This window comes from Homarus americanus, unplaced genomic scaffold (assembly GCF_018991925.1).
Source record: "Homarus americanus isolate GMGI-L3 unplaced genomic scaffold, GMGI_Hamer_2.0 scaffold37032, whole genome shotgun sequence".
Classification (NCBI taxonomy): domain Eukaryota; kingdom Metazoa; phylum Arthropoda; class Malacostraca; order Decapoda; family Nephropidae; genus Homarus; species Homarus americanus.
In genome coordinates this window covers 2,114,005-2,126,801 of record NW_024731852.1, presented here as the reverse complement: position 1 = coordinate 2,126,801, position 12,797 = coordinate 2,114,005, and the positions used below count along the sequence as shown (strand labels likewise).

General features: G+C 41.0%; 1 protein-coding gene across 1 annotated transcript; it reads left to right on the top strand.

Annotated features, from left to right (window-relative positions):
- Window positions 1-327: 327 nt before the first annotated feature.
- LOC121867936 (vitelline membrane outer layer protein 1 homolog) lies at window positions 328-6,827 on the top strand. The gene is made up of 7 exons (XM_042368083.1): window positions 328-415; window positions 1,455-1,573; window positions 2,231-2,408; window positions 3,129-3,250; window positions 5,741-5,864; window positions 6,195-6,316; window positions 6,528-6,827. The coding sequence occupies exons 1-7, from the start codon at window positions 370-372 to the stop codon at window positions 6,699-6,701; spliced, it is 885 nt and encodes a 294-aa protein (XP_042224017.1). The 5' UTR covers window positions 328-369; the 3' UTR covers window positions 6,702-6,827.
- Window positions 6,828-12,797: the final 5,970 nt, after the last annotated feature.

Below are 12,797 nucleotides of genomic sequence, written 5' to 3'. Positions count from 1 at the left end.
ATGCTATGGTTACCTCTGAATCATTTTCAATATATTTGATTACCATTTGTTGTATTATTCTTATTATCGTTTCTCTGTCAATTTAGAGAGGAATGAGTAAATCAGTGAGTGAGAGTGTGAGTGAAGAGCTTGATCAGAGGGTGCGTGAGTAATTGAGAATATGAGTGAGTGAATGAGTGAGTGAGTGAGTGAGTGAGTGAGTCAAGGAATAGTAATAATAATAAAGGTAAGTATGAACATGAGAAAGAGAGAGAGAGAGAAAAAAAGTGAGTGAGAGAGAAATATAGAACTTGAGGGAGGAGGGAATGTGGGGGGTTGAAGGGAGACTATATAACAGGTAACCAACAACACCTGAGTCATTGAGTGAAGATGTTCCCCATAGTAATCACACTCCTGCTGTCTGCCGCTGTCTCAGGTAACCTCGTAGAGAGAGAGAGAGAGAGAGAGAGAGAGAGAGAGAGAGAGAGAGCATTCCTGTTTAACTTCACCTCCTAACCTGTCCACCTACACACCTGTCCACCTACACACCTGTACACCTTCCATATATAACCATATAAGAAACGAAACATTACAGTATAGACACATATGTAATTTCTTCTTGTGACTCCCAATTAGTATATAATTATAAGTTATCCATTATGTATGCTGAAGTATATAGAGTTTATGTATAATATAATATAATAAATGAGACGAAGGACTGACAAAGTATTTATTGGTTGCGTATTGGACAAAGTTCCCTGGACAGTATTGGCAACCTCAGATTTTATTATTATTATTATTATTATTATTATTATTATTATTATTATTATTATTATTATTATTATTATTATTATTATTATTATTATTATTATTATTATTATTATTACGGTATAATTTAGTTAGAAAAGTCTCATTTAGTAGCTATAAACCATATAAATATATATTACCTATCAGAGGATGACATCACTTTTAAGCGATATAGAGAGAGAGGTTCAAACAGACAGACAGTGAGAGAGAAATGCAGACAGACGGAGAGAGAAAAGAGAGAGAGAGAGAGATAATGAAAGAGAAGGTAACCAATAATAAGGCTAAAAGCTTCATCATACTATTACAAGTAATACGGAGAGTTTCTACAGGTACATGATAAAGGGTAAGAACAGGTGGGCTCACTCTCACGTACTGAAGACATGTGAACAGGTAATTGGTATTGTGTGTGATGACTCGCCCAGGTACAGCCAGGTGTTCTACTGACAAAAGTTCCCAGAGACACAGTACGATCATTGTGTTGTAACATCTCACTTTCTTCAGCTGATAGTGACATAGTGAAGATAAGGTTTATAGCTTAATTAATATACGTCACTTAACAATACCCGTATATAAGTGTAGCCAATTAATCTGTTTTACTCTACATTACTTAACATGAGTTTACTTAACTGTACATGACTCTACATGACTCTGCTTCCCTCTGACTATAGCGGACGTCAACATCAGCAGCGTTATCACCGCCCCCAGGACACTACTGGTGGGTGAGGCGCTGTACCTCTTCTGTCAGGTGGACGGCAACTACAACACCTGTGGCTGGGAGTCCCCCCTGGTGAGAGAGAGAGAGAGAGAGAGAGAGAGAGAGAGAGAGAGAGAGAGAGAGAGAGAGAGAGAGGAGAGAGAGGTGGAGACAGAGGAGAGACCGACAGACAGACACAGGCAGACAGACAGAGAGAGAGAGAGAGAGAGAGAGAGAGAGAGAGAGAGAGAGAGAGAGAGATTAAACTTATTGACACACATAAACCAGATCTATGTCTATGGCTGATACTCCCAACTGGTAAGACATATGGCTGGCTCCTCAGTGTAACACAGTGATGGTCTTGTTGGCGACACACTCATCTGTCTTAGGAGTTTCTCAATATCTCAAGATTCTTCCATACTTGTGCCGTTGTGTTCTTGGGTCTCTGAGGTGGTGCAGCTTGGATGTCTTATGTCTAGCGAAAACAAAAGTAGAGAAGTCATAAAAGAAGTTGATGTAGAAGTAAAAGGAAATCATTGTGTGAATTTGAGATACAGAGAGGAACTAGGTATTAAAGTCCTGAGAAGTATAAAATGACAATTATTTTTTTTTACAAAGGACTAGCAATAATAACCATGATAAATAGTATAACTAGGAAAGAAATTGTGATTGATTTATAGTAGAGAGAAAGTGTGAAGGGTTCGTGTGAAAAAGACTCCCTGCAATAACATCTTCTACACCCTACACCAGAACCACACTATCTACCCTGATGAGCTGGATCCTGACGCAGACGACATCGTGCCCTTCCCGGGGTTCAACTGTGGCATCATTGTGCTGAGGGTGAAGGAGGAACATGAGGGACACTGGGCCTGCGTCGCCACTACTGACGAAGGCTTCGAGTATAAGGGCGGAGATATTTTTGTCAGACGTAAGTGTCACCTGAAGAGTCATATACTAGTCTTCGTCAGTAGTTTCTCTTCTGTTCTCTTCTCTTCTCTTCTCTTCTCTTCTCTAATGACGTATCCCAAAGGTGTATTCTAAACAAACACTATAATTACTAACACGGTTTTTTCACCCAGTGGTATAAACCCATAACACGGAAAATATATATATATATTTTTTCAGCGATTAATGTTTATTTTGTCAGTCCAGAGTATAGCGTGTACAGTAAGTCGTGTTGTTTGAGTGAAGAAACTGTTTGATTTAGTATATATAATTTTTTTTCTATTTCCTCCCTTGTATCATCATCTTTATTCTTTCTTCAGTAATTTTATTTTATTTTATTTTTCTGGGATTATTTTTATTTCTCTTTTATTATCACTATTTAATACCTTGTTTTTCTCCTATCTCTATATTTTCCCTTCTTTTTATCTTACTTTATTCCTTATTCTTCTTCTCTTCTTTTTTTTTAATCCTACTATATCACTTATCCTTCTCTTATGTCTTTATTTTATTTTATCCCTTATCCATCTATTATCACATCTTCGCCTCCTTCCCTCCCTCCCTTCCTAAGTATTGTGAATGATGGCTTAAGGTAACTCCCTCCCCTTCTCCCCGTCTCCCCGTCTCTCCTCTCCCCTAGTGACTCTCTCTCTCCGTCTCTCCTCCCCCCTAATGACATGCTCTCCCCGTCTTTCCTCCCCTCTAGCTGTGGCATCCTGGCCTGGGGTGATAGCCAACGTGTCCTCGCCCCTGTTCGGGAAGTGGGGAGTGTGGGGAGAGGCCCAGCTTTGTCCCCCCAACTCCTTCGCTGACTCGATCACACTGAAGGTAACTGACTCAATCACTGCTAATTAGTCAGTCGTTAATAAGCTGTTGTTCTGAATGATTTATGATAAACTGTGTCCAGTTTGAGGAATGAGAGAGAGAGAGAGAGAGAGAGAGAGAGAGGATATGGGATTCATTGGAAGATGGTGATGTGTGTAAGAATAAAGATATTTTGTTGAACATCATCATCATCATCTCATCATCATCATCATCATCATCATCATCATCATCATCATCATCATAAATGAGTTGTTGGTTGGAATTTTTTCGTAAGATGGCATGTCAATGGGTAAAGAAAACTCGTAAATCCACTTTGGTAACAATATTTTAAAATAAATTGAGCCAAAAAGTGTAAAAAAAAATAAGGGTTAAAGTAGCTAAAAAGTCACGTTACTGCGGAAAGCTCTGTGATTGGTTGTGACGTCACAGGTTTACTCGAGCCGCCTAGCCAACCAGTAGAAATACAGGACTTGTGGCCATATACACTGTTGGTATACACAGGCATACCTTATTTTTAGGTTAAAATAAATTACTGCTCAAGTATCATCGCGTGTATTTACTTGCTGGCTGCCACAATGATACAAAAGACCGATAACTCCAACATGGAAGTTTTCATCACTGTTCTCTATTTCATGTCTGGAAAAAGTAAGTTTTCGTCACTGATGTCTGTATTTAATGTTGTGGAAGGACTAGGGACGACCATGGCCAGGGGATGATCAGATGACAGGTGTTATTTAACGTGCTTCATAGCTGGATGGCGGAGTTCTTGATAATACTCTACAATCATAAACACATTTACTTGTGGTAAATTTCTTTCATCTGCCTTGATGAGCCATGGAAGTAGTTGTGCAACCTCCTCGGCTGATCGGCCTTAACTAAATATTATTATATAAATTAACTGTACTTTACTGTGCAACACAGTTATGCTATATTGAATATATAAATATTACTAAGCACACTAACTAATTCAATGGATATTAGCTGCCCATATAACAAATTTCATAGTACAAACATTCCAAACAATAATGGTATTATTTTGGTTTCGGTCATCTGGGGAACCTTAAGACTCTAACTATGGGGTTAAGTACTTTAAACAATAAGACACATTATCTCTACAGGATTTCTGTCGCAAAACATTTTTCGATCGCATAAGAAAATACAGATCATATGTTAGGTTAGGTTAGGGTATGATGAGTTATACGGTCAGCTTAACATACATCAGTAAGGGCGGGGGTAGTAACTCAAAACTTGTGATTTCCGATAGAAATGAAGGTCTAAATCGTTCATAACACATCGCAAACCACCAGAAAAAACATAGTCTGCATGTCTAAGTACAGGGATGACCAAAACTTAACATTTACCTAATATTGCCTACCTCGAGTCTAAACATCAAATTACTTATGGTAGCTAAAGTAAAAATTTACCCATTAATTAATATAAATGATGATATATCCCAAAGCATTCTCAAAACAAAGTGTAGACAATGTCATTACTTCTAAATTGACTCGTATCACCATCTAGTACTGATATACTCTGTAAATGCACTGGAAAAAAAGCGAGAGAAAGTCTACCAGGCAAGAGTATACTACAGCTGAGCTGTCCAAAAGAACATAAGAATGGAGGAAACTGCAACGGGCCTATTGGCCCATACTGGGCAGTCCCATTTACACCCAACCCCAATCGCTCATATATCCATCCAACCTATGTTTGCAGCAGCTCTTCACGGCACATTTATTCATTTACTAAATGTCCATGACTTAGACCATAAAAAAACACCCTTAAAACTTACCTGAAAATGGCATTTGGGGTCTGAAGAGGACAACTTTTGTACTACCCCCGACTGCAGCGGCGAGTTTGTTGGAGAACGCCGTCTGCTGGGAAGCTGCTGACGCTATTGCAAATGCCAGTCCTGTTTGTAGAGAAATAAACTTATCTCGACTATTATAGCAGGAATTTAAACTTTTATTACAAATTATTTATACCGTATCACTGTATGAACGTGGCAGAGTGTATTTCTTGTGTTTACCCAGACCCGTCTACTCGTCCATTACATAGCATTAAGATTGTTTATTTTTTTAGATATCTCCCTTATCTCTCCAGCCAAGAAGGTTAATTAAACTCTAATAAAACAGTTGTCAACCATCTGTGTAAATCACGTATTCACCCAGATAAAATATATCACTGTTATCACTGGGCTGTGTGTTGTGTTGGGGACCTTAATTTATCTTGGAGAAAATGATTATATGAATACCCAACACTAATGACCTTACTAGTAGCCTTCCAACACGGTGCATTCATAGGGTATAGCTCATTAATCTTTAAACACTTCCAGTTATTGTTCAGACCAGGTACAATAATAGGGTTAAAAAGCTGTGTACAGGTATAATATTTAGACAGGTAAAGGATGTGGATAATGTCTTTGCTGATTTCTGTTACTGTTGTTAATGGTGTATAAGGCACTAGTACAGACACTTATATTAACCCTTTCAACAGTCTGAGGCGCCAACCACAGGGGACAACACTGCCGCTAATGGGCTCATTCTGCCGTGCCGTCAACAGGGGGGAGAACTCCGAACCTCCATCAGTAGTACAGTTGGGGATTTCGGCACCTGGAGAGGTTTGTGGCGACCTTGACTCTGACATCTGACCTTTTTTTTATCAATTTATCTATAACACTGTGTGGATAATTACCATAATGGGGTGATAATTAACTCGTATCTCTATAGCATTAGTTTTCAGTATCATTACACCTCCAGGTTTCATACTGTTCTTTAGTTATATCTTATGAAATGTTGTAAAGTTGATATTATCCTAACACTTGATTGGTTCATGTGGAGTCTAAGCACACAAAATACTCCTAAGTTGCTCTACAATGCTTGTTATAGAGTACCTGGTCATTAGGTATTCCTTAAACGTGTCTTGAGACTTTGTTTATATATTCTTTTAGAACCTGTGACGTGCCCGATCCCAGAGTACATTCATAAGTTCCAACTGAGGGTTGAGACAGAGAACGCCTTCGACGACACCGCGGTCAACGATATCAAGGTCACCTGTACACATTACCCGGAGGTCAGGTCAAGTTCTGGTCACTAACAGCTGGTCCAGTGTTCACCCCCCATTGACGTTTGTTCAGTCATCAGTCCAGAATGACATCAATTATTGTTTTGTTAATCATCCATTTATTCTAGATTGTAAGTACACAGACAAACAAACAAAATAAGATATTATTATTAATTTATCGCAGGTGTCTGGTGTTAAGTGTTGCTGTTGTCTCCTGCAGGATGTGCTGGACGGCGGGGGCGAGACCTGGGGTGTGTGGGGGGACTGGGCCTCTTGTCCCGACGACAGTGCCGTCTGTGGCATCCAGACCAAGGTTGAGCCTTACCTGGGGGTGGTCGACGACGACACCGCCCTCAACGACGTCCGCCTCTTCTGCTGCAACACCGTCTGGTAGCTTCCTGCTAGGTCCTATTCCTAATAGGCCAGTTTTTATGGGTCCCAATCTTCGTGGTCTTTTAAGATACTGAAGCCCACGTATCTGCCACCGTCTGCATCATTGAAATAAAATCTTTACTAATAAGTACAGTGTGTTATAACCTTCGTGGGCGGTGGTAGAAGTCGGAGATAGTGGTATAGTGGAAGGGAACATTGGGACAGTAGTCCAGTGGAAGGGAACATTGGGACAGTAGTACAGTGGAAGGGGATAGTGTGGCAGTAGTACAGTGGAAGAGGACATTGGGACAGTGGTACAGTGGATGTGAACAGCGGGACAGGTCAGGTTACGGTGTGTACTGACCCAACACACACAAGGGTCGCCCACTTAACCTGGTGAGGGAACAATCAGACTCGTCAATATTTGTGGTGCTGCCGCCTGGCGTCTGTCCTGCTACGCTCCCCCGCTACCGCTCCCTGTCCATATTCGCGGGGTATTATCTTGCGTCTCTTTGCGTACGTTTTAACATTTTTCGTGATTTGGCTTATTTCTGTGTATATATTCCGATGAAATATTTTTATCTGATAATTTCTGTGGCTGTATTCTCTATGAATTCTTTTTTTTCGAGATTATTTCGATATCCCTTATAGTAATTGTTCATCTTCGTGTCCTAATCCTTTCTGAATCGTTTAACATGTGTATACGGTCCCAAATCCGCCGTGAATTGTTTGATAAAGCTGTTTTTTAAGTAATATTTGTTTCAGTCCGTTTCAGTATCCTTCATGAATTATGTGACAAAATTCACGTTTAAATTCACATATAAACATGCGTAATTTGTTGGTGTTATTCATTTACGCAGTAAGACTATTTATGTGGTAAAATTACCGACGTTTTAATACTGTTAACGAAGTAAATTTTTACGCCGTAACGTTTATTTTTATGGTAACTCGCTCTTTACATGTTAACACTCTCTTGGTCACTTGGTATTCCACGTTGATAAAGTCTTTCCAGGAACATGTATACAGGAACTATATGTGTGAAATTGCTTTTATTATAATATATGACAGAATGATATGTGAAGATAAAAGAGAAACTGTCGAACAACTCAGATACGACAAAACCACAAGAAGGATAAAAAGAGACGAGAAAACCAATTGTCTCTCCCTGAAAACATCGGATGAAAAGATTAAATCTCTGACTAAACACAAGAGCAGAAATCAGTTGTCGCTAAACAAATATACGAGAGACAAAGACGAGTGGGCACAGGAGAAACATTCCCGTCTGGAGGTTTATGTTTCTTGCAGTCTCAGATTTCTCGCCAAATTGTTTGTTTACATCGGGGCATGCGCACGTTTTTCTTCCGTTGTTTGTTGATGTCTGCGCATGTGTGGGTTTCTTACCATGCGCGTGTTCCTATCGTTCGTATATATAAACAGATGTCGCCCTCATCTCCTTACTATTTTTTCCTGATATTCTCTTCTGTTCGGGAGGACCGGAGTAAACATTGAAGATTTACGCAGTGATGAAGCTGGAGCAATTCTTTATCTATGGGACGTCATATAGATGGCTCTCTGGTTGTCGTCGTTGAAGGCAAGTTGGATAAATTATACAAGCATCATTTACACGCGGGATTGTCCATAAAAACTAATACTCTTTTAAGTTAAACAAATTAGTGGTGGATAATGTTGGTGTTGTGTTGGTGAAGGATTGTGGTTGTGTTTGTGAAAGGTGTGAGGCTGTGGTGGTGATGGTTAATGGTGAGGGATAGATATCGTACATAACCTTGAACTGTTGTTGTGTGTTGATGCATATATACACACACATAAACACACACACACACACAAGGCTAAAATCCACACTATGTTTATTTGCAGATCATCAACTGAGTTGGGGATCAACCTTTTCCTTTTAATTCTTGGAAACTTTTTTTTAATTTAAGTCTCAAATCTATATTGTTGTTTTGTTTTTATGACCCGATTCATATCCGTTTATAAAGATAGTTTCTAAGATATCAATCCTCGCTTTTTTTTTTCTTTTTTATTCTTTATTTTGTCTTTTTATCTCTTTTATTATCCACCTGTTTCCCTGTCTTTTGTGTGTGTGTGTGTGTGTGTGTGTGTGTGCGTGCGTGTTTGTCTTTTTTAGTATTTTTGGTGGTTAATTTTGCCATTGTGTCTGTTTTAAATATACCTGTCTGTCCTTCAGGTTAGTTTAATGTTTTCTATTTGTGATTCTTTCTGTCTTTTCCTGTTTGTCTGTCTATATCCCATTCATTATATCTTTGTCAGTCTTCTTCACCTCGCTACCTTGTTCCATTTCTCGTCTTTTATTTCTTTCCTTCTCTCTTATGTCATTGTGGTCGACTCTCTCCATTCTTTCTCCCCCTCCTACCCTATCCCCCCATCCTCCCCTCCCTTCCCTCATGACCCCTACTCTCCCCACCTCCCCACCTCCCCAAGACCCAGTTGTCCCCACCACCACTACATCCTCGTCTACCTCGGGAGGAGACAGACAAGTTCTTCATCATCATCATTATCATCATCAACGTCGCTCCGGATCTCGCAGGACCTATGTTAGACACCCTAAGCCCCCACAGGTGAGTCAGACACTCCCTTAGCCCCTACAGGTGAGTCAGGTATGCCTCAAGCCCCTACAGGTGAGTCAGACACCCCCTTAGCCCCTACAGGTGAGTCAGGTATCCCTCAAGCCCCTACAGGTGAGTCAGACACCCCCTTAGCCCCTACAGGTGAGTCAGGTATCCCTCAAGCCCCCACGGGTGAGCAAGACACTCCTTTAGCCCCTACACCTGAGTAAGGTATCCCTCAAGCCCCTACAGGTGAGTCAGGTATCACTCAAGCCCCCCCACAGGTGAGCCAGACACTCCCTTATCCCCTACAGGTGAGTCAGACACTTTATTACCCACCACAGGTAAGTCAAGCACCCCAAGTTCTCACCCATAAATGAAAAAATAAACTCATGACAATTTACCCAAACTTTCAAATGTCGTAGAGGTAAATTTTGCCAATCTTTCAAATCTCATAATTTCTTCAAAACCCTTGAAAAAAATTAAGCTCGTATCTCCCCTCCCCCACCTGCGTTTACAGTCGTACGTGGAATTGATAGCTGAGGCACTGGAGTCGTCGCCTTCAGGAGCTCTCACCCTGGCTGGCATCACACACTTCCTCCGCCGCCAGTACCCGTTCTTTCGTGGCCCATACCAAGGCTGGCGGAATTCTCTAAGGCACAATCTCTCCCTCAACCAGGTAGATACACAACCAGGTAGACTCACAACCAGGTAGATACACAACCAGGTAGACTCACAACCAGGTAGATATACAACCAGGTAGACTCACAACCAGGTAGATATCATAGATACAACCAGGTAGATACACAACCAGGTAGACTCACCACCAGGTAGATACACAACCAGGTAGACTCACAACCAGGTAGATATACAACCTACACAGGTAGATACAACCAGGTAGACTCACACCAGGTAGACTCACAGCCAGGTAGATACACAACCAGGTAGACTGTAGACTCACACCAGGTAGATATACAACCAGGTAGATACACAACCAGGTAGACTCACAACCAGGTAGACCTACACAACCAACTCACAGCCAGGTAGATACACAACCAGGTAGACTCACAACCAGGTAGACTCACAACCAGGTAGAACAGCAGGTAGATATACAACCAGGTAGATACACACCAGGTAGACTCACAACCAGGTAGACTCACACCAGGTAGTAGACTCACAACCAGAACACACCAGGTAGACTCACACCAGGTAGATACACACAGGTAGACCAGGTAGATATACACCACAACACAGGCAGGTAGATACACAACCAGGTAGACTCACAACCAGGTAGATACACACAGGTAGACTCACAACCAGGTAGACTCACAACCAGGTAGACTCACAACCAGGTAGATATACAACCAGGTGAGATACACAACCAGGTAGACTCACAACCAGGTAGACTCACAACCAGGTAGATACACAACCAGGTGGACTCACAACCAGGTAGATACACAACCAGGTAGACTCACAACCAGGTAGATACACAACCAGGTAGACTCACAACCAGGTAGATATACAACCAGGTAGATATACAACCAGGTAGATACACAACCAGGTAGACTCACAACCAGGTAGACTCACAACCAGGTAGATACACAACCAGGTAGACTCACAACCAGGTAGATATACAACCAGGTAGATATACAACCAGGTAGATACACAACCAGGTAGACTCACAACCAGGTAGATATACAACCAGGTAGATATACAACCAGGTAGATACACAACCAGGTAGACTCACAACCAGGTAGACTCACAACCAGGTAGACTCACAACCAGGCAACCTTCAGTCTCTCTTTAGTTTCATTAACTGTAATGGTTGGCGAGAGTTCAACAGGTCTCACGATACACTTGCTTAAAACACGTCTCACACACACACACACACACACACACCTCTATTATTAAAATAACAAACAGCTCCTGATTTATGCACTGTACACACTTAATGCATTTAATACTGATCACGTGTGGCTATTGATAAATTTTAAACCTTTAAATAGTGAGAATATTTCACCTTCAAACACATAACTTGAGAATATTACACTGTGAGAAATATTACCGTAACACTATTGAAATTATTGTATGATTCGTTTAATTAAAAGTTCATCATATGTTTATAGTTTTGTTGTGTATTTAACAGGTAATTTAAATCTCATTATATAACACTGCTTCTGTTTACCTGCTGACTTGTTCCATAATTATATTCTTTCAGTGATTATGATAAGTTTGGTATTTTCAGATGGTTCCTAAAATAAAATCATTCAAAAATAGTTGTTTCGAGATAAGAGACTAACGAGCTCCCGTAGTACCATAAAAAAGATGTTTATATCCGACAGAGTGTAAAAAGTATATATCTTTAATAATGTCCTTATTGAATTTATTGCACGAGGCGATCACTGTGAGGTGGACAGGACGTCATCGACCAATAACAACTTCTCACTTAGTGCAAATGTGACCCCACTAACAGTTTTCTTTAGGAACAGACGAAATTAGTAGTTTGTACCACGAGGCCACTTAAGTGTGAGTACTTGAAGGATGGTGTCAGGAAGGAATGGACTAAGTGTGGGAGATCGTCCAATGAAAACTACATTAAAGATGTGTGTGTGTGTGTGTGTGTGTGTGTGTGTGTGTGTGTGTGTGTGCGTGTGCGTGTGTTTCTTAGAGTTTCTTTGTAGATAAACATGTAGGATAAATTTTTGTTTCAGTGCTTCAGGAAAATTCTCCGTGATCCTCGTCGACCCTTTGGTAAGGACAACCTGTGGACGTTGGACCCTCGCCACCTTCCACGCCCCGCCTCCAGACGTCACCCTTGCTACCCTCCTGCCTCGCCACCCGCACCTAAACCTCCGTCAGCCCCAGGACAACCTTTATTACCAGCAGGAGAAACTTCTTTATTTTCAGGGAAACCTTCAAGGAGGGCAGGAAAACCCTTATTATTCTCAAGGCAGTATTCATTCTTGAAAGGAAAATCTTCAGTAGCACCATTACCACCACCACCACCGTCTACACCACCTCTAAGACAGTCTCCATTATATCAAGTGAAATCCCTATTAACAACGCCCGCGACCACAAATACCACAACATATTCGCCAGGTCTTTTGGGGTCATTTACAAGTACTACAACAAGTCTGCAGTTTCTTTCAACTAAAAGCTGTTCCTGCAGAAACTCGCAGCCACATCCTGGTGCGGTACCAACACAGTTAAGTCGAAGTAAAAGGCTGGAAACAATATTAAGAGAATCCCCGGTGTTGGGTCCACAAGCATTTTGTTTAATAAATGATCACTCACCAGGGTATCCCAGAGACACTACCTCTCTGACCAGTGTGAACTCTTCTCACAAACACTACTCGACAATGCACACGAAGATCTACAGCCCCGACCTCAGTAATATTGATAGTGCACTAGCGAGGGGTGATCCTGGCTCTCTCATCCAACCTCATGCGTTTTGGGAGTCAGGAACGAGACAGATGTTGTTCCATGTTTTCGACTGTGACGACCAAGAGATAAAATTAAGATCTCAAACCCTT